Source organism: Saccostrea echinata, unplaced genomic scaffold (assembly GCF_033153115.1).
Source record: "Saccostrea echinata isolate AGI-Se365-2 ecotype Australia unplaced genomic scaffold, CSIRO_AGI_Sech_v1 ptg000015l, whole genome shotgun sequence".
Taxonomy (NCBI): Eukaryota; Metazoa; Mollusca; class Bivalvia; order Ostreida; family Ostreidae; genus Saccostrea; species Saccostrea echinata.
The window spans coordinates 14,717,742-14,741,429 of record NW_026889764.1 but is presented as its reverse complement, the minus strand read 5'-3'; the positions used below and the strand labels follow the sequence as shown (position 1 = coordinate 14,741,429).

At 31.8% G+C, this 23,688-nt stretch overlaps 1 protein-coding gene across 8 annotated transcripts in view; it reads left to right on the top strand.

Moving 5' to 3' along the window:
- The window catches only part of LOC133187566 (IQ motif and SEC7 domain-containing protein 2-like), a 76,143-nt gene that overhangs the window by 19,916 nt on the left and 32,539 nt on the right, over positions 1-23,688 (top strand). Inside the window, exon 1 of one of the 8 annotated variants that reach the window (XM_061322978.1) lies at positions 11,344-11,436. The exons of 4 other annotated variants lie outside the window; for them this stretch is intronic. Coding sequence is in view for 3 of the 4 variants with exons in the window: in XM_061322974.1 (XP_061178958.1) it covers positions 12,062-12,105 (44 nt within the window). In the remaining variant the exon portion in view is untranslated. Of the gene's footprint in view, positions 1-11,343; positions 11,437-12,035; positions 12,106-18,984; positions 19,075-22,746; positions 22,824-23,688 lie in introns of those variants that run through there. 3 more of the 8 variants (XM_061322974.1, XM_061322973.1, XM_061322976.1) reach the window with 3 other exon arrangements.

The window sequence follows — 23,688 nt, the reverse complement described above, 5'->3', positions numbered from 1 at the left end:
AGACCGAGTGAAATCTATATGTTAAGATAAAATGAAATGTCTAAAAATAACATTTCACTCTCTGTTTCTATTTAAAGATACACTATAATTGCATATTGTTTTACATAGATTTTAGTAAGCTTCTGTAATGAAAGTCACATCACGATGTCAGTCCATGCGAATGGCCAACTAGGACATGCATGTATCTGTGTATTACTATAAATAGAAAAGAGGTCACTGTATTTTGATCTTTATCAATGTTTTAATTTGATCAATCATTCAGTGTGGACAGATGATTAATGTCATGTAAACACCTCACACCTATTGAGAGGTTTCAGGGTTCAATACAGGTAAATATTGATATCGATCAGGTCATATAGGAAGGTACATGTATCACTGTCAGCTGATTTTTTTTGGATCAGCTGGAATATTCTTGCACTAATTTGGGTTGTATGTAATTCAACGGGACAGTTGGATCAATACATTACAGGTTGTCTTCGATATTCAGAGGTAAAATATCTGGATTAAAGAGATTAAGGAATGTTTCATCATTAAGGAAAATTTGTTTATAATAGTGGAAGTCTGGTGTGAAATTGATTTATATTCTTTGATCTGTTGACACCTGTATGTGACAATGTTTCTCACCTGGTTGAGCATCAGTGGGGAGTAAGGTATGTCCATTCAGGGGAGGATATAAATTTGGTTATGGTCCCACACTTTGTCAGTAAAAATCTAATGGGTGTGAACAAGAGAGCTGACTGTGGTTAGAATGTACCTGCTATGTTATTTAACACCTCATTGCATTACCTTTGTAGAAGAACATCTCAGTCCTCTGTATAAACCACTAATCAAATAACAGTTAATAAATAGGGTGGGTAAAAAAAAAATGTGGGCTAATTAAAGGATCAACCCAGCTGGACCTATTTGTATCTCTCTTTACTTGGTAGGAGGGACACTCCCCCTTTTTTTAGCCCCACTCAGGTGACAGAAGTATTACAGAGAATTCCTAACAAAATGTTTGAAGTGGTCTGACTAACTATTTCAGATGTTCCATGAAGTACATGGTATTGGATGGATTGTTCATTTTGAGTAATATTAAAGGTAGTGTAAAATTGCTAACTTCCCATATCAAAAAATAATACATTAAAGTATATTTTTAATATATTTTTAATACAATCATTTTCGTATTGTTTAAAATTAATACAGAAAAAATATATTATTTTTGTATCACCAACAAATAGGTAGATTATTTTTGTATTAAAATCTGACTTTGATTTTTTACAGGGTATTATTTTTGTATTTTTTGGGACTTAGATTATTTTCAGTACATCATTTTTGTATTTTTGTGGACTTAGTTTTTTTCAAGTGTATTTTTTCTGTATTAAAATTGAACTTAGTAATTTTACAGAAAATTACATACAGTTAATCTGTATTATTTTTGTATTAAAATTGAACTTAGTAATTTTACAGAAAATTACATACAGTTAGTTTGTATTATTTTTGTATTAAATTTGGACTTAATAATTTTTCAAAAAATACTATACAGTCAGTATGTATTTTTTTTATATTTATTTTGGACTTAGTGTTTTCTTTTACTGAAATTTGTATTTCTTTGAACTTAGGAAAATTTACAGAATGTCCTTGCAATAAGTCTGTTGGAATTAATACATGTATTTATAAAGGTTGCTTTTATACTATTTACATTTTTAATTGCTATTTAGAACAGAAAACTTCAGTAGTTTAAATTTGTTAACTAAACAATTTCATTTTTAAAACATGTCTTTACTAGGTGTGAAATTGTCATTTGGAAAGAGATAGATACGTCTGAGGGGACACCTGTGCTGTACATGATACTTGTAAACACGCGGTAAATTTTGAAGTTTCAGAGTTTCAGACTTTCTTTTTGTGTTGAAAAATTTACAGCGTGTTTACAACCGAGTGTTTACAACTATCGCCAACAGCACAGGTGGCCACCTGCAGGCTAACAATAGACGAGTACATGTTATACTACTCAAAGAAATAACATGATTTACCCGTGAAAACACATCCCAACCAAAACAAAAACAAACAACATGGAGAGTTCCACTAATTACAGTACCTACGATGTTTTCTTGACTATACAACTCAATTTAGTATACATTATATTTAATTCATTACGTATTACAATTACATGGAATAGAACTATTTAATTATCCGCTTTTAAAAAAAGAAATTATTACGAAAGAATTTCATAAAATAATATAGAAAATGTTGTGAAATTGGTGTAAAGAATAGTTGTTAAACATTATTTCAATCTCTGGTACCGTATGTATGAGTTAAGTTGTCCGTCAAAAAGGCTATATATTATGTATCTCCCGCTCGTTTTGATCATTATATTTGAACTTTATGGTCTACTTCACAGGTCAACTTGAATATAAAAATGGCTGCTCTCAGCGGAAATGATGACCGGAAATAACGATGTTTCGTAATCGGTAAATTCCGTAAGGAATAAAAAATGATTCTGATGATTAAATTGAACATCGTTTTTTCTAACATAATTTTAGGTTTGTTCAATTGATTCAAGATATTTAAAACCATGTAAATATGTTTTCTCTAACTGTTCCGATCTCAACATCGGTAATTTTCGTATATATGACACAATATGATTGGTCAGATTTTAAAACTCTTCCGTGCTGTCCTCTGATTGGTCAACAATATTTCACCCACTCCATTTTGAAAATTCTTCCCGGGACGTGTTGAGAAAGCTGGAGGTGATTTTGAATAAACTCTCATTTGCTCGCTAGTAAAATGGATCGAAAAACAGAAGTTCAGCATAATCATGGTACACAGGATCATATATATGAACCAAGGAAAGCAAATACATAAGGAGACTGACGTTTTTAAGGCATCATATCCGGACTTTTCTGGTGTAAACAACGACAGTTGCGGTAAGATTATGTATATTTTAGCACATTAAAGTTTCAGTTTTTTAAATAATAACTTAGTACAAAGATAGAGGAACAAAGACTGACTTTTTTACCCATTTTGTAGTATTGTAGAAAGATAAAATAGTACGGTTATTGGCCATGTGGGGAACAAGGGTTTTTGTGATAAATTCTGATCGGTCATACTAAAATACGCCTGTCGACGCCTGCCAGGGGAAAATACGCCTGCCGAGAAAATCTATACGCCTGCCGTGTTATTTATTGACGAAATTTATATTTTATTAGATATATTACTTTAATAGACCATTTACTTGATGTTTTACCAAACAAAAATAATTTTAAAAGAATAATTTGGAGTTTTTTTATTCGTATTCTTAGTATGCATACACCGTAGAGCACGCCTGCCGAGAAAATCTAAACGCCCGCGCTGTTGTTTCTCTAATTACGTACTATTTTATATAATGTATTACTTTAATAAAGTATTTGGTTGACATTTAACTAAAAACAAAAGAAAGAAAGAAATATTTGATTTAATAAAATCTACACAAGAGTTTGCAGTAGTATTAAAGGAGATAACTCTTACTTCACAATACTTATATATGAATAATATTTTCCGTTCGTCTTAGAAGACTAAGAATTACTTTTATATACGATGTAGTTGATGTATGTAAAACAAATGATTTTTTTTAAGTTAAATATATGATTTTATGTAATTTTGAAATTTACTTACATGTGCACACCTGCCGAGAAAAACTATATGCCTGCAATGTTCATGGTGTTTACTTTTATAGATTATATTATTACGCATAAAGTTAGTAAGTAAGTAAGTAAGTAAGTAAATTTTATTTAAAGTCGGCATTTTTTACAAAGTTTAACAATGAACATGAGCTCTGTAGAGCTCTTAAACCGACTATCACAGCTAAAAATATCACAGAGAAAACATTTACAACATAAATTAACATGCAAAAAACACATGTACATATATACACACGCATGGCAGATAAAACAAATTTAAGAATTAGGAAAAAAGAACAGAAAACTGAAGAGCAAAATGATTGCATTAAGAACAAAAATAAAAAAAATAAGCATCATCATAATAACAAATTAGATAAAGCACTACATTAAACACATGGGATCAGTTTAAAAAGCACTAATTGTATTAATAATAGAAAAATAAATTTGATGGCTTAGAAACTTAAAAATTCAAGCAGATACAGCTTAACCAGTGTTAACCAAAAAAAAAAAAAAAAAATAAAAAAATAAAAAAAAAAAATAAAATAAAATAATTGAAGTTCCTCACCAACACACATCCTGTCTAGTGATTGGGTCAGTCCCTACCTACATAGACAGGATATGTATTGTTGTGAGGTTAGGAAAAAGCAGATATCAAAAACAAAAATAAAAGAAACTAGGATCCTGGAGAGCTTACACCTTTGCCTTCATAGGATGTTACTCCAAAAGTTTCAGCCCCCAGGGTCCTTATTTTTGAAAATTTAAGTAAATAACAAAGTTTAATATATAGATACATGTGTATAAAAGAAACTTAGAAAAACACAATAAAATAAATTGAGGTGGTATCAGTAAAGCAAATGAAAGACTTCAAAAATAAATGAAAAACTGCAAAAATAAAAGACTGTGACTCTAAAATAAATAAATAAATATTGTCTCATCAGCTATGCTGCCCCCACGCTGTGGTTTCTGCAGGAACTACACTTGCATTTTTCCCCCCTCCATGTGTCAATGAATGTTCTAAACTGGTTGAGGGTGGAAAGTTCCCTAGCATGGTTTGGTAAAGAGTTCCACAACGTAGCAGCCGCATAGCTGAAAGACTGTTTTCCATACTTAGTAGTTCTTGGCCTAGGTAGTTCCAGAGTCTTTTGGTACCTAAAATTGTATGTGGAATTTCTCTGTTGAACTAAATCTTGCAGGAACAATGGGCTTTGCTTATTTACAATTTTGAAGACTTCGAGGGCCATGGCTCTCATACGCCTGATTTTCAGTGAAGGGAGGTTTGATTTTAGTAGTAGCTGGTCATAACTGCTTGTATAGTCATTATATATAAATCTTAGTGCTCGCTCTTGAATTTTTTCTATTTTTTTACAATTCTGTTCACTACTAAAATGCCACACCAGAGGGCAATAACTAAAGTTGGACATTATAAAGGAATGATAGATGGTAAGTTTACCCAGTTTACAGAGATGTTTCCCGACACGTTTTAACACATTTAATTGTCGAGCTGCTTTCTTACAAATATCTGATATATGAGAATTGAAGTTTAAGTTAAAATCAAAAGTAACACCAAGCAGTTTCACTTCTTCCTCACAGGCAAGAGTTGTACCATTTAAGTTTAAAGTAATGTTTTTATCATGCATCTTTTTCCCCAGAGCTATTGCTTGAAATTTTTCGGGGTTTGCCTGCATTTTATTAACTGAAAACCAGTCGATGAGAGTACCCCTTTCCTTTTCAAGTGTAGTAATAACATTTTTTAAGATAGGATCTGATTTGGATAAGGTGTTGTCATCTGCATAGTTGTACAAGTCTGAATTTTTTACAAAATAGAAAATGTCATTAATAAAAATATTAAAAATAACTGGTCCAAGAATTGATCCTTGAGGTACACCTTTAAAGATATCCAGTAAGGTGCTTATATTTTGACTAATTTTGACACATTGTCTTCTGCAAGATAAATAGTTCTTTATCAGATCCACCGCAGGTGGGGAGAGACCATAAGATTTTAGTTTGAGCAGGACAAGATCATGAGGGAGACAATCAAACGCCTTGGATAAGTCCATTAAAATAGCAGCAACATATTTATTTTCATCTAAAGCTCTCTTCCAATCCTCAGTGATTCTTAATAGGGTAGATTGGCAACCATACCCTGATCTAAATGCTGCTAAATAAGGGTTAAAAATTTTCTCAAAATAATTTGATATCTGAGTGTTGATTGCATTTTCAAAGATCTTAGATAAAGCTGGGAGGACGCTAACTGGTCTGTAGTTTCCCTTATCTAGTACACTGTTCTTCTTGTGAATAGGGACTACCTGGGCTATCTTTAGAGAATCTGGAAAAACTGAGGATGACAACGACATATTTACAAGTTTGGTCAAGGGTCTGGTAATAACAGGCTTCGCGTAATGCAGTATCTTTGGGGAAATCCCGTCTATGCCTGTAGCTTTTCTGACATTGATCTTACTAATTTGTTTACATATAAATTCCTCATCTATAGATTTAAATTGAAAAGATTGATCACAGAGTTGGGGTAAGTTGTCCCTAATTGCCTTAACACTTGGGTGATTATCATCAATGCTTATATTTGAATTTCCTATGTTTTTGGCCACATTAACAAAGAAATCATTAAAAATTTCAGTTATTTTGGATTGGTCAGTTTCTAAAACATCATTTTCTAACAATACTGTATCTTTCTGCGCACAGCTGCCTTTATTTGTTAAGAAAGGCTTAATAGTAGGCCAGAAGTCTTAACATTTGATAAATAATGAAAATGGAAAAAATAAGATATATGTTTGATTCGTTTAATAATTATTTTATTCATACATGTATGTGTGAAAAAAATAGTAAACTGTATTGTACCACACACTCACAAAGAATATATTCGATATTTATAGAATACCATGCATTAATTAGACTTAAAGTTTTCACATCACAGTCCTACAATATAGTTTTCTGTTAAACTTTGGTTGATTCAAATTAGTCTAAACATCTAGTTATGAGATCATGATGTGACATTGTAAATACATGTTGAATTTCTTTTCACGTTTCTGTCTTCACCCCCCCCCCCCCCCCCCCAAAAAAAAGAAACGAATCATAAACAAGGAAGATTTCGGAAACCATTTATGAAGATATTATAATAGTGTAATTAAAGTTCATTCACGATACAGATTGTGTAACCATTACAACAATCTCTACAATACTAATCTGAAGAAGAAGAAGAAAAACCACAATTAATTATTTACAGAGGCGTATCATCGTTCGTGTGTGTGTGTGTGTAATGCAGCATTCGGATGTAAATCGGCGATCTTTTCAAAACATGCAAGTGTATTAAATCCATCCATTTTTCTTGAAATTCGTTTATTTAACTTAATATGTAAAATTTTACTAATTCTGATTTTGTGATTCATTATTCCATCATGGAGAGTGTATAGCGCACGTGCAAAACTTCACAGTTTGTCATGTACCTAATTATGTAATACCACATAATATTACGCACTTGTATACATGAAGATCGATAATTTAGTTTCAATGAGATTTGCAGTCTGTGTATACACAGTAAACATAAATTCAGACATCCATATCATTTCAGACAAATTTAACAATCTTCATATACTATAACAAAGATACTGTAACATTTGTGTACTTAGTCTTTTGCCATTTTTCATCATGTATATAGCGGGAATATTTGGAACTTTCGAGGGATAATTTTTTTTCCTGATTAAAATAAATGAATAAAATCGATTATTTTCAACATCTTGCAATCTACTTTAGACCATTAAATTTTCGATAAAACAAAATGAATTAGACAAAAACAGTTGTCTCTTTAAAAATTTAACTTCCGTAACCGTAATTCAGGATTTTATTTTAAGGTATAATTTTTTATTATTATTTTGGAAGCGAAATGCTTCATACTTTCGATTAACATCTTAAAACAAACGTTATTTTTAAAATATTGTCGAGATTTTTAACTTCTTTTTGCTGGAAATTATCTTCGTAACGATTAACTTCCGTAACGATATTTTTCACGAATTTTAACTTAACGGATTCATGCGAGACTTCATTAATCAAATTTAGCGTTCTACACTGAACATCAGAAAACAAAATTGGTCAAAATCAGCTTTATTTAAAAAATAATGACTTGTTCAAGCATTAACTTCCGTAACATTCCTTAAAATCAATGGTATGTTGAAATTGTTGTAAAAAGTTAACGATAGCCGATTTGTGGATATTTTTTTTTAAAGTTAACTGATATGTCCTTTTGAGAATTATAATGTTGATTTTGCTATTTGAAACATTTTTTTTTCATGTTTTATACCAAGAATTGAACCTTTTATCGTTAAAGATATTTCGTATACATGTACACATGTCAAATACATACATGTACATGTTGTTTTTCTTATTCATTTCGTCTATTTCCTTCTCTGCTAGACATATAGATGGTTGTATAGGAATAGCCTAAATTATTACCTTTTTTCTTACCTGTAACATTTTGTATTTATTTAAATATAACTTTGTTGCATATAACCTGAAATAATAATTATACATTGATGTTAAAAAAGGACAACATTGCCTTGAATATTTCAGATTCTGATTCAAAACGACTACCCTTAAAACGCATAGTTTTTACTGACATGTCCACATGTGCTCTTGAGCCTTCGTAATTCTGTAAACGAATATAAAATCAAATACCTTAAGTTTTTATTAAAAAGAGGGAAAAAAAGAAAGAAAAACACTAGGTATACGTGGTCTATACACAGCAGTTCCTATTGTCAAGCAAGAGTTATCTCCTTTAATATTGCAAACTCTCGTATCAAACGCTTATTGAATCAAATATAAATAAAATCATTTTTTGAATTAATGTTTGGTCATATGTTAACCTAATACTTTATAAAAGTAATATATCAAATATTGTATAATAAGAAATTTTAGAGATAACACCGCGGGCGTTTAGATTTTCTCGGCAGGCGTGCTCTACGAAGTATGCAAACTTTAAAACGAATTAAAACTCCAAACTGTGCTTTTTAAATTATTTTGGTTTGATAAAATATCAACTACATGGTCTGTAAAAGTAATATATCTAACAAAATACAAATTAACTCGATAAATAACACGGCAGGCGTATAGATTTTCTCGGCAGGCGTATTTTCCCCTGGCAGGCGTCGGCAGGCGTATTTTAGTATTACCCATTCTGATTGGGGAGGGAGGGGTGGAAGATGGGGGTAATTTTCAAGCCTTTGGCTTCCTAGTTCTAATTCATTCCAATTTTTTCAAGTTTACCAGAGACGAATTATTTATTTTCCCTTCAAAAACTATTCTGTAATTTGTATAAACTCAAATTTTTTCGGGGGGGGGGGGGTAGGTTGGGTTCGGGGGGGGGGGGCAGTTTATTTAAATAACATTGGGGCACACATTTTGTTTACTCTTTCAACATTTTCAAGGACATATTAATTGTTTATTACAAATATTTTTTTAAAAATATTTTATAAATCAGCCCCCCCCCCCTTTCTTCTCCAGATTGTCAAATCAAACGGTTGTCCCCTAAGAAACCCCAGATTAAAGAAAAGTAATTTCAATGGTACAATTGTATGGAATTTGGTGAACTCCGCTGGATCTTTTGGAATTTCAATTTATAATTATTGTTAATTTCAGTCAGCCGAACATTGAAGAAAAGCTGACAAGTCATGGAGGAAGAAGATCCCTCTCAAGAAAGTATTGCAGGTGTGTGAACTAAACAAAATCTATATAGAATTATTTTGAATGTTAAAATGTGTGTTTTGTTGAGGTAATGGTTCATTAAATTTTATTATTTTATCATTCTGTTCTATATTTCACAGTGATGAAGTCAGATGAGATGACAGGTTGTGTGATTTGAAGATGGACTTCTGCAACAAAGTAAACACTCCTCTACCTTTTCCACACAAAAGAAACAGCAAAGCAGAGAGATCGAAACATTTGGTAAAAGTACAAAGAAAACAGGATTAGTTAAACTTGTGAAAAATATCAAGACTATTGAAGAGCAGATTATATGTAAAAAGAAAGATCAAGACTACAATTGGTAGCTGAATCAGTAGCCTAGCCACATTAATTACTTTTTAATTAGCTATTTGTACATTTAAGGTAATCTGACTGAGTTACTAAAATTGTTATTTAACAAATATTTCAAATAAATAAAAGATTTTTGAATAACAATCAGTAGATGCTATTAAGAACCTCAATCTCCAACCCCTTTTCTTCAAATAACAATTTTTGCCCATGATCATTTTAGTAGTTTTTAAAACTCTGTTTTGTATTATTTTAAGCATTTAAATGTATTTTTTTGTCTATCATTCTTGTACTTTTTTGATATATTTGAAATACAATCCTTCATGCTGATAAAAATACAAAAACAATACATATTAATACAAAATTAATACATTCTATATTTTTTTCATACTTTTTCGTGTACTGTATTATTTTCATATTTTATATCTTTTTTGTATTTTTAATTGTTCCAGATGAAAAAATACAAAAATAATATATGTGATACAAAATTAATATATTCTATATTTTTTTTGTATTTTAATTCTTAAAGGTGAAAAAATACAAAAATAATATATGCTAATACAAAATTAATACATTCTGTATTTTTTCTATACTTTTCTATGGACTGTATTATTTTTATACTTTGGAGAGGAAAATAGAGAAATAATACAAAAGTACAAAAACAATACGTTTTTACAGGTCATGTGTATCATTTCTGTATTATTTCGAAAAAATAAAGTATATTAAAAATATATTTTTCTGTGTTTGGCTTTTAAAAAGTCTATTATTTTTGACCTAAATTGGAACCAAGATTTAGAGGGTTCCAAATTTGGTCATTAAAAATATACTTTTTTTGTATTATTTTAGTATTTTTTTCTTGTATTATTTTTGTATTCATTTTCGATATGGGTTAATGAGTGCCATTTTCATTTTTATATCTGAAAAATCTTTTTTTAGCTCACTCGGTTCATTCGATCATTATTTTTTTTCTTAATTCAGTATTGAGCTCAGATGTTTAACACTTCGAAGAAATTTCAACTTCTTTCCAGATCTTCATAATTCATTGGTGCTTGTTTTTTTTCATCTTTTATCGATGTGTCATTTATAAGTTACCAACTGAAATACTGTAAAATGTCATATTTTTGTGGGGTCATATTTTCATGGTTTGAGGAAAAAATATTAATTTGTGGAGATTTCATTTCATGGATGAAGAAGTGTTGAGTTGTACGTTTTGTATTTGAAATTTTACATTTCATGGAGGACATAAATTTGTGGGTCTCTTAATTCATACCTCGAAAACAACAAAAATTAAACCCCCACAAAAATTTGTGATTTCACAGTATATTTAGTTACCTTCAATTCACAGACCTTTATTCTCATATTCTGAACTTTCCAAACAAGTCATTAGTTTGAAGGTCCTAAAATATGAATATTAAAAATTTTAGATTTTCTTACAGTTTAAATATAAGTAACAGTTCTTCAATCAGAGAAACTTAGATGAATATTGAGCAGATTTTGTAAAGCAAACTTAAGGTGTTCTGGCAGGAATCATGCCTGCCTGCTGCCTGCTGTCAGATATTCCAAGAAGTCTTGGTAGAATGTTAACAATAGAGGATTGATTGTAAAGAATCGGCATATACACCTACATAGATATCAACACTGGTTCCTTCTGCTTACGAAGAAGTGCAGGGAGGCAGGTAGAGTCAGTCAGAGGCAGGCAGGGAGAGATAGCACTGTATCAAATCGGAAACCCTTTTTGGGACATTGTTTGCTGCTTAACAGGGTAGGCAAATCTTGTCTTAATTTATTTGGTTTAAAAAGTTTGAACTTCTTTGCTGGAAAGATTTTTTTTTTCATTTTGAATTTAGATTTGATATTGGTATTCTATGTGATAGAGAAGTTAAAATTTGGTTTTGATTTTTAGTTTTAACTTGAATAATAGTTCTGCATTGTAAAAAAAAACTATATGGTTATTTATGGACAAATTATTAGGAAACCAAAGAAATTGTTGTCCCATTAGGAATGATAGAAGAAAGAATTCTGAGTCTTAATTGTTCTCAAATTAATGTTGAAAAAAATAACAATCTACCACAGAAAAAAAAAGAGACAATTGCATTATGATATATGTACATGATGTAATAATGCAATTCCAATAAATTTGTGGAGATTGACTTTTGCATTTTGGAAAATGTTGAGGAAGTATTGGTGAGGCAACAAACAGCACTTGAGTCATTCATCCCTTAGTTGAGAGCCCTTCATAAGTCTCAATGTTTATGTGTTAAACTAATGATGAATACTTACACACAACAATAATTGTAACAGTGTGGTGGAGTTTTACAGACTGTAATTTCATGTCATATGCGATGTTTTGTTGTTGATTCTTTTTTTTCTGGTGATTCTGGAGTATCATGATAATGAATGCATTCTTCCAAAAACTTCGATTTAAGAAAAAGTGAGTACTCATAAGCTGACTATAAATTGTGACTAGAGATTATTGGTGCCATTGCACACTGTTGCATGAAATTTACTAGCACATTTTACAAAATCTTGATAAGCATCTGTAATAAACTTTTGGTTGAATACAGCAATACATATACTTCATTTTCAGTTTGACTTCCACTATAAATGTTGGTGACACAATTTGCTTAAACTTTCAATTACCATGATCAACTTGTCAAAGAGTTGCATATACATTTCACATCATGGCATTATGAAAGTTTGTAAATTTCTAGAGTCTGTAGATTTTCTGATCAAGGGAGGTGAGGCAAGCAGCAACTTATTGTTTAAGTCAAAGGTGCATCCTGTGAAGCAATAACACTGACTTATCAAAATGTTAATGATTTTGGTTTAACATAGGACAAATTTTAGCTCAACAAGGATTCATTAAGGGCAGATTTTTAACTCAATAAGGAAGACACTAAATTTAGTTTTAGACAGTTCTGTAAAAATGTTATGCAATTGTGGATATTTTCTCTCCTCTGAGGATCAGCTGTTCAATCATGAAACCATAGTTAATTATAGAAACCACAATATACATCATCAAAAATGTTTATTAAGAACCCAAGCACAAGAGCTTACATATTGGTCAACAAGTAATGAAAAACAATTCACTATTACAAATTGAAGAGAAGATGAAAATATCTTGATGTCTGTGATTTTCAATTAAAATGGCTCTTTGCCTATAAACATGATAAAACTGTTAGCAGGTTGATTAATTAATTCTAGTTTAATTTAGAATGCACTGATATATGTATTTTTGTATCTCTATGAGCACTTTAGATGGTTCTGAGTAAAGATCCAAAAGCTTTGATTTGTTAATTAGGCCTGTACCTTTTCGCTTGTTTAAAGATAAGATATAAATAAATAAAAGTCAGCAAATGAAACCAGTTTGTAAAAAAAGAAAAATGTGTGTTAATGAAAAACTGGTTTGAAAATGAAACTTTAACAGATGATCAAAATTGAACAAAGCAGCACCCAAGTATCATTGAGCTGCAAAACACATCCTTGTTTAATTTTCCTCTCAGTGGAGTTCCAGTTAACGTTGAAATGGAAAAAAATTATACAGAACACTGAAACAAAACTTTGTACAAATGTAAAATTCAAAGCCCCTGTTTCTTAGAAATGGTTAATAGGAAGATGTAGGCAGAAAGTGTGTAATTTTTAGGGCTCATTGTGTGTTCAGTTTGAGCTCTCGTTCAATTTTCATCTTGAAGGAAGCAGTTGAGTTTTTGTAAAGAATCCATAGCTTATTACATGCATCATGGTATATGCACATTGTTCTAATCCTGAAATTAGTCCTGTGCCTGTGTTTGTCTGCAAGTTGATGAAGTCTCTTATGATCCCTTCTGTAAAATGTTCTGAAGTTAGGTTCTAAGCTGCCATTATCAGATGATTGATGGTGCACATTGCATTACTTTATTGATACCTGTCGAAACCTATTGTAATTTCATTTTTTTTTTGATACATAATACATATATGTAGATACTCACACCTCAATTGTTGGTAAGTTTAATAGACCTACAAAATTTAGGATGTGTTACATTTGAATAACCATTGATGAGGTCTGGTCTTTGTAGAATCTCATTATACATCTGCTGATCTATGGAGGTCCCCCAAGCTCTCCTCTTACTTCATCAGCTTCTGTCATATATGTGAAAGACCTATTGGTTATACTAAAAGAGAATGCTAATTGGTTTCCAAAATACATCATGTACTGTAGATTCCTTATTTTACGCGAGTACTTATTATTGCGAAATGACCCAAGGGCGTCAAATCGCGAGAATAATAATTCGTGAATGGTTGATTTATCTAGAGATTTTACATACATTAAAGCACCAAAAATATAAAAGCAAGTAATTTTATTTCGCGAGCGGTGCTTCTCGCATAATTACGCGATAATTAATTCCTCGCGTATATTTAGGAATCTACAGTATTGAGAATGACCTGTCTTCAGAAATTAGCACCAAAGAATCTGCTGGAATCGGTCTTTTGTTAAATCACTTTCTGTAGATGATCAGTCAATCTCTTATGGCAGTGTAACAATGAGAATTTCAATGAGAGTTGAAAGTAAATAGTGTGAAATCAGTTATTTTCAATAAAATTCAACAAAAAAAATATTTTTAATTTTCAGTTGTTTTTTTGTATGAATTAAGAAACCCACAAATTACAAAACGTAAAATTTCAAATATATAACAGTCAACTCAATACTTCTTCATCCACAAAATCAAATCCACAAAAATCAATATTTTTTCCTCAAACCAAGAAAATTTGACCCCATGAAAATATGTGATTTTACAGTAATATGATTGGTAGCTTTATATAAAAATCCTTCACTGCATTCTGTTGTTGATGGTCAGCGGGGGAAAAAGGCTGTCTAAAAGTTCAATGTCTTCAACATGATTGCAGGTTTCCAATATATTATGGATGCCCATCATTATTGGTGTTTCTGTTTAATGATTGATGGCATGGATTTCTCCCATCAATGAATCTTCAGACACCACAAATTTCTTTTAAAGCACTCACACAGTGAGTCAGTATTGTTGTCTTTTTCAAGCTGTTCTTAATGTCAAAAGAACTAAAACTAGTGTGTGTTTGTAAATATAATACTGTCATTTATTTAATTTACGTTTTACTTAAGTTTTTTTTTTTCAAATTTTTATGGTGTCCCAGTTTTTTTTTTAACCTTATAGTAATTATTTCACAGGTTTAAAAATCTATGATGCAATTTCAACTGTTTGGGACTGTAAATTTTCAAGCATTTATTGGTTGCGTAATGCACTTGAGAGTTTTTAGAAGTTACAGTTTAGCCGGATTTGATTTTAATTTGAAAATGTTTGTGATAGATTTTGCATGATGTAGCAGGCAGAGACATTATTGAGAGACTCAGAGAGAGCATATATAGTTATATAGGTATAATTGTGTTGGATATATCTCACATACCATGCATATGGATATGTCGAAAAGGGTAAAATGATAGTGATCCAACCACTTTTTAGCTCACCTTGATGAAGTCTGGGGTAGCTTAATGCTATACCCTTGGCTTTGGTGTCTCTGGTCAGGTTAAAGTTTTTGGAGCAGTTTTCTTTGTACTAGAATCTATGCCTATATGAATTTGAGTTGCATGGATAATGCATATACAGTAAAACGCTTATAACAAAGTCCCAGAGACAGACGATTTGGCTTCGTTATAATTGTACTTCGTTATATCCGTTATCAGTTTGCAATATATTTTAAAGCTACAGGGAATGAAAGTCACTTCGCTGTAAGCATCAATTTATTATGAGTGTGTTCGCCATAAGAATGTTTTACTGTGTGTGTTTCGCTGTACTAGTCAAGTCTTCAGCCAATATATTTAATAAGGATAACCAGGTTAAAGTTTTTGGAGCAGGTTTAATCAAATTTTAGGCCTTGGAGCAAGTTAAAGTTTTAGGAGCAGATCTCATTCCCAAGTATTAACTATTATATACCCTTCCTGTACCACTGACTTGCTACAGATGCTGGATCTGACCTAAATTTTCCAGATGAATGAACAGGTTGAAGTATTTGGAGCAAGTCTGACATTCCCCAAGTCACTATATAATGCATCTAGGGATGGACAGTACCAGACTTGCCTTAGTTGCTTGATCAGACCTGCATTTCCCAGATGATTAATTAAACAGACAGTTCAAGTTTTAAGAGCAGGTCTGACATTCCCCAAGTCACTATATAATGCATCTAGGGATGGACAGTACCAGACTTGCCTTAGTTGCTTGATCAGACCTGCATTTCCCAGATGATTAATTAAACAGACAGTTCAAGTTTTAAGAGAAGGTCTAGTACTATACATGTTAATACAGGGTTATTTTTGCCCTGTGTTATTTTCGCCCTTTCACACTTAAAAACTTATTTTAGCCCTTTTGAATTCACAAGTCAATAAAGTTCTCTTTAAGAAATTATACTGTCTTCTTTGAGTTCAGAAATTATACTGTCTTCTTTGAGTTCACTCCATCTTAAATTAGCCCACTTTTGTGTAGGGCCAAAGGGGCAAAAATAAAATGGAGGCAAAACACATATATACAGTATTCCCAAGTAGCCTTCAAGGCATATTGTGATTAGATTTACATGATGCATATAAGGATGCACATTTTGACCAACCATTATGAATGACCAATTTAAGATTTTAATTTAATCTAATAATAATTTGGAGCAGGTCTCATTCCCCAAGTGACTATATGATGCATCTAGGAATGAACACTACCAGGCATGCCTTAGCCGCTCGATCAGACCTGCATTTCCCAGATGATTAATTAAACAGACAGTTCAAGTTTTTAGAGAAGGTCTTGTACTGTACATGTACATGTATACAGGGTTATTTTTGCCCTGTGTTATTTTCGCCCTTTCACAATTGGATTCTGAATCTGACCTGCATTTTTCTTATGAATGACCAATTTAAGATTTTAATTTAATCTATGTACAAGTACATGTAACTCAAGGCCCTCCTTAACTTGCATAGAAGGATTCACACCACCAGGCCTTACTTTGGATGCTGGATTTAACCTTCATTGATGATAAGTTTTCATAATAGGTACACAACCAAGTTACAGTAAAGTTCTACCCAGACCAAATTTTGTATGGAATTTTGTATCTAGGGATGGAAATTGCCAAAACATTTATTTGGTTTGAGAATTTGCCTTTCTAATGGATAACATTAATATTCATTGAGGTGCCTCAGCTTCATGATCTTAGATTACCAATATGTTGAATTCTTGGATATCTCAAAGTTTATAATCTCAACCCTCATTGAAGTCGAGATAATGAGGTTTGGCTGTTTTTTAATTGCATATATAAGACAGATGTATTAATGATCAATATCGATGAAGACTGCAGGTGAATCCTGCTTCCATTTCAGGGTAGTTTCTACAGGAAGTGTACAGTAAATAAAAAACAGATGTTCAGTTGTAAAATGATTCATTGATGAATGATATTCATTGTACCTTAAATCTCTTTTCCTGTGAAAATTTATACATTGTTTATATTCAGCTTTTGCGATCTGAGGATTATTTATTACACAATGCCAAGATGGCAGACAGATCAACGTTCTTCTTTCTCTTGGAGGAAGCTATTTTGAGAGCACGTTCTTTATATATTACTTATTTACACCAAATCCTTAATTAAAAAGCTATTCTTGTTCATCAATTTGTAACTCGAGGTCTTAAAAAATCTACATTGATCTGGAATTAAGATTTGATGAGTTCACTCAATTAATCCATCAAATCTTAGGGTTCAGCAATTTAACCTACTAAGTGTGCTAACAGTTAAAAAGTAAGTGAGCTGATACAAATAACATCTGAATGTTGCCAGAGCTCAGTGCTCCAAAGACTGAATGCCAAGTTTCCAGGTTTCTATGAGTTGAGTTTCTTGCTTTCATCAGGACAAATTGCAGTGGAAGTGTTTGATCAGAACTTGTAAGGCTCCAGGAATATGCTTCAGCATTCTGATGTCAAAGATAAATGTACTAGTGTACTCATTAATTAAAACTGATTCTTAGATCTGGGTCTTGCAAGGAATATGTTGGCTTTATAATTATACTATCCCAAAATTTTGCATAGAAATTTTTGCAAGCAGAAATGAAGTCAGTATATGTATTCACACTATCAATATTTCAGTTCTATATTCTCTTGTACTTTTCTTTTACTTCAGCCTGAAATATAGGTGCACAGATGCACTCCTGTTCCAAAATTTATCCACAAGGAATATTTACATAAAGTTATTGTAACGATTTTATAAGAAATAAACAACTCTTCTATAATTTCTTTTTGTGATCAATGAATTTTTCTAAGATCATTGAACCTCCACATCAATTAGGTACCATAAATCATTTGATCTCTCATCAACTGTTGAGTAACGAAGTTCTCTTATTGAGGTCCTATATAACCAAGCTGAAAAAAAAAATATTCGTAGTGGCAAAATTGGTATTTTCCCTGCAACAACTCTGGAGATGATGGTCATTTGGCCAAAAACTCTAATATGTGATAATCATGGTTGATTTGTTTTGGTTTAATGTTTGTCTAGTGTGGGAAACAATGAAGATCCAAGTATTGAACAAATTTTGAGACTTGAGTTTCTTTATATATAAGTACTTTCCTTCCCTTTGTAACTTGCATATGACAATACTTTTCCTTAAATAAATAGATAAGTATATGCTTAAATATTTCCTTATAATGGCAAGTTGGCTAAAGTCATTACATGTACTAATTTGAAGCACTGTCTCAGTGTCGGTTACCAGAAGACAGTAATGGACAAGGGTAATCTGAAACAATTTTGGATGCCTTGTAAATAATTCACAATAGTTTGAGAGATAAAAAGGATGAAAAAAAGGTTAACATTATAAGGATTGGTTGACAGTGGTAAATAAAATGCAGTCTATCACAATATGTGTAAGAAGAGACCTGAGGATTATATTCACGGGGTAATACCTGTTTTTTTTGTGCTCTCTTTTCTTTGTATTGTTGGTTGGTTCATAAGGAGGTTTCTCTGAAAACTTGAGATTTTGAAACTACCATTTTTCAGTGAGAGTTGTTTGAACTTGATATGGATATATAAAGACATTTGGACAGTTTATTTCCATTTTGGTGGGAAAAAAATATGGGATAATTCTTTCCATAGGCTCTCTTTACAGACAAAGTTTATAAAACTCTCTCCATTGGTAACTTGTAACACTGCAATTGTATGTTATTCTCTGTTATGTACTCGTAACTATTCGGATAAACGTACTCTGTTAGTCACTTGTCGCGGGAGGAAATCTGGGAAGGAAGTCGCTCAGGATGAACTTATTTTCACAACAGATGAGAGATTTTTTTGTGTCAGCTCAAATATTAGTTACGTAGAGAATTATTAATATGGAGACGGAGCAAAGAGGAAGAACGAGAAGGTCTCCGAGCTGGTGAGGGTACTTCAGTTTTAAGAGTAAACGATGTATATATTGATTGATTTGATAACAAGGCTTAGCATTTCTATGTGATTTGAGTACTTAAAGTGTTAACCTAAATGTCGAATGACCCAATGTGTATCATTAAGCTTTGTTGATTGGTCTATGTGTATATAATGATTATTCATTTGCACAAACTCGGTACTTCTTCGTCAGGGTTTACTCAATACTTGAAGGATAATTCTTGTTCCTAGACATCTTTGTAGAAAACAGCAATTCTGTGGAATTAACAAATATAAAAATTAATTTTCAGTTAACATGGTAAAAGGATAAAATGACAATATATGTTGTCAGTTTGAATGGAGTACAACCAATACATCACATATAAGGCAGCTATTAAGCTACAGACTTGAATAATGATCAGTAAGTGCTTGAGGCTTGACCAACACAGGTTAACCAAGCATTCATGAATACATCAATTAAGACATGTCTTAAATACTCATTACAGTATGTAGTATGAATGATAGAAGAACCTGCATTGCATGTATAATTGAATGGACAGACAATTATGTGCATAAGTATATTATGCTGTACTAGAATAATATGTAACATTGAACAGTACAGGGTGCATAGAATTTGAAAATGACTTCCTTATTTAAGCAGATATTCACTAGAAATGTATACGTAATAATTTATACTATGTTTTGCAAGGAGGTAATCAGTGGTTTTGTGCAAATTTTGTGCAAAATGTGCTAGTATGATTTTATGATGCATGTACATATACCTCATTGATTTTGTTCAATATCTGTGAAAATTAAGATATTGATATTTAAGACTGATTACTTAAATACATTATTTTTGAAGATTATTCATTCAAGCACTTGCCACTTATACTTTAATTTACTATAACCATAAAACCATAAAAAATTCTGTTTTGCATATAATATGTCATAAATCATAGGATTGATTTGAATGTGTATGTCTTTAACAATACCATGGAATATATATTACCCCTGATCCTTTTATCTTATACATGCATTCCTAAAGCTAGTTTATCATTATCTGATGATGTCCTGTAAGTCCATAAATCAGCTGATTGTGTTATTTTCTAATCCTATTGTTGTGTCTCAACACCGTATAACCACCTGTTGAAGGGGGCCATGAGACTGTTTTTAATCACATTACAGATCACCATTAAAATTACCAGCACCATGTACATTTACCAACCTGTGGCTATAAAGGGTGGCAGAGTATAAGACCCTAACCACCTTATCAGCTGTATAGTAGTGTGTCAGAAAGAATTGTATAATGGAAGTCATTGACCATCTGTAGAGTTACATGTCAAGATGAAGTCTTATTAAACCTAGCTCTTGAGTTTTATTTTGAGATTTGTAGATGAAGTGAACAAAAATTTGAACTGCTCATTGAGCTTATTTTGTGCTTTGTTGTTGGGATTACTGTTGATACAATACAGAAAATTTGTCATAATAGCAGAAATTTTGCTTTGGTTTAAAGGTATAAAGACAGGTATGTGCAACTTATATTTTGACTTGCATGTTATAAAAAACAAAATATAAATTTATTGATTGAAAGTTTAGGGATCCAATTTATAAGCAAAGCAGCTGATAATTATGGTAGGGATCTTGAATTAATTCCAAATGAACAATGTAAATAGTCAGGATAGTCAGAATAGTAAATAGCCAGGAAAATTCATTCTGGGATATTTAACATGATTTTGAATTTCCTTCATTTCTGGGGTGAGTGGAGTTATCCAAAACAGGAGGTGAACTTGATGAATATGTTTATGTTTATAAAACAAACAAACATGGTCATTGCATGGTCAAGTTGATGTACTCAATGTGGAGAGACTAGGACAGTAATTGATGCACAAAGCATGATTCATTGTAACAATGGAGAGAAGCTTAGTACCAATGGGTTCAGATTTGAGTTTTATGACATTATTTGACTTTGCTTAGCTATCACAAGATATTGAAGTATCAGGTTTACGATCTGTGGGTATCTGACAGTGTCCTCAAGAGTGTGAAAAATTGCTTAAGTTTATAAGGCTATATATACTCCTTATTACTTCTAACATGGTAGTCAGTGGTACCATTAAATGGAGTCCCAGGCATAGAAGAGATCTGTATAAAATGGATGATATCAAGTTTCAGATTTTAGTAATCAATCAACTCTGTACCACAACAAGTCACAAAATGATAAGTATTAACTGATATTTTTTCCTGATTCGTCTGACTTCCATACTGTTTAGTGTTCTAATTACAGATGATAATAATTTTGTACATTATGTACATGTATGTGCCGTGACAACCTTACTTTTGGACACATGTAAAGATTACACGTATAAAGTAATCTACAGAAAAGACTATAAAGTTTCAGATTACAGAGTGTACATCATAAGTATAGGACTTGTACTTTGCATACATGTATATATGTGTTTTATAGTGTTGTGTTTCTCTTTCTCATTTAATTAATATATAATGTAAGCATGCAGCTAATCCACCAATTATTGATGCTGAAATTTACCCAAAAACTATAATTGTGCACATCTTTAATGGTGGATGCTGAAAGAATCAATTAGCAGGAAATTTCCTGCTAGAATCTAGAATCTGACTGTGACTACTGATAAAATCATTAAATGCTATTTGTAGCTATTTGTTGCAGGATGCAGAATGCATATGTTATTGTTAGCTACATTGAAGGAAAAGCCATATTTTAATTGCAGCATTTTATCTTTACGTCATAGGATGTTACCATTATGATAATGTCAGCTTCCCTATTTTTCACTGTTTGTGCAGTGCACACACACATGTTTATTTAATGATAAATCCCTTTATTTTCATATTTAGCATGTTAAGGGTGGGTCTTTTTAGTGAGTTCAAACTTTTTTTTGTACGTCTGCAATTCTGTATGTTTGTCTTTAATGACTTGCAGTATAAACATTGCATGTAAAGTTAGCTGCAGATTCTGTAGTTTTTATCTGTTCTCTCAAATATGTCTCTGATTTTAATCAATACATAACGATTGCATCCTATTGATACCTTAAGTAGTCAAACCGTTTAACAGATTCTAACTGTGCAGTACACAGAGCCTGGGACATTTGATAGTGCATGCTTTCATTTGCTTTTTGTTCACATTGATCACTTGTAGAACACAGATAATCTCATGGAGAGACAAAATCTGTGAGAGTTTGAGTCACATAACTGTGTCTTGATCATGTCATTTTTTGTTCACATAATGTCAGGAAATCGATTTCCGTGTTGCTCTCTGTGCACAAAAAAATGTGGGTGACTTGTCATGATGCATTTGTGGGTTACGTCAAAAAAAAAAGAAATCTGTTGTAGTTTAAATTGCATGTTTCTGAAGTACAAGTAATTTATTACTGGCTGTCTGTTTGCTGTGTATTGACTTTAGGATTTTATTGATTGGAATTAATTTTGTGTTAGTCATCCCTTTCCAAAGTGTGCTAGACTGGACTCCTGACTGTGTTGCAGTATGTGCAGTTGTTATAATCTTGTATAGAATTAATCTCGTTCCTCACATGACATTATTGTGTGTGGATGTGCAAGCGGAGGAAAAACAAATATAGGTTGACATAATGACTGTGTGGATTTTTACACGGAAGTTTTGCTTTTCGCTGGTATTCAGCTTTTGAGTAGACTTACACTGAACACCGAAGATAACATTGATTATAAAGTACATTCCATTTCAGGATCTCATTTGTTAATGGCTTCCAATATGTTGTGGTAAGTTTTTCGAAGCATTCCGTTGATTACAGATTTGATTCATGAAGGTTCGCAAAGTTTGTTTAAAATAATGATCAATGATTGAAAAATATTCAGGGAATCTGGCTTTAAAGTATTTCTGCTGAGCATAAAATGCTGCATAAATGTGATGTTTTTAATGCATTGAGTTCTTCATCATCCCAATTATCTTTACCAGCAGAGAGTTTTAAGGACATTACAGAGTTACTATAATTGCTTAAAGGGATCAGTTAGTATATTTACCTCAAATTAAGTTCAGTTTTATCTGAATGTTGCTATTTTAAATCAAGGCAATATGTGCTTCTTTTGATTCTTCAAATCGCTTTGATGTACTTGTAAAATTAATTTTTCTTGATTCAAATTTGAATTTTAAACCCTGACATCCCTAAGGAAGTGTGTTTCGGTACAGAGGACTTTGAGTTGACATGCGGTTTTGTATACAAGTGTTAGGAGGGTTATAATTACATCTGCTCCAGATTTCTTTTTATCCCTGTACATACAGACACTTTTCCAGGATTTCCTTAACTACTTAAATTCTCAATTCAAGGAGGATTAAAATTGGTCGAAAAGTGAGGGTGAAAAAAATTATTCTTTGGACATGACATGTATTAGTTTTAAAAATCTTTTCATAAGTACCATGGCAATTATGGAAGAATTTAACATAATTGTTTTCAGTCCCATTCAATATTAGCATACTTTTTGTCAGCCTTAGATGATGTATTAAAGTATTGGTTAACATCATTTATAATAAAGGTAAAAAAAGCACCTGTACTGTACTGCTAGAGGGTGTGAGTACTGTACCTGAATCTCAATCAGGTGTATTGATTTTCGGCATTCCTTATGCATA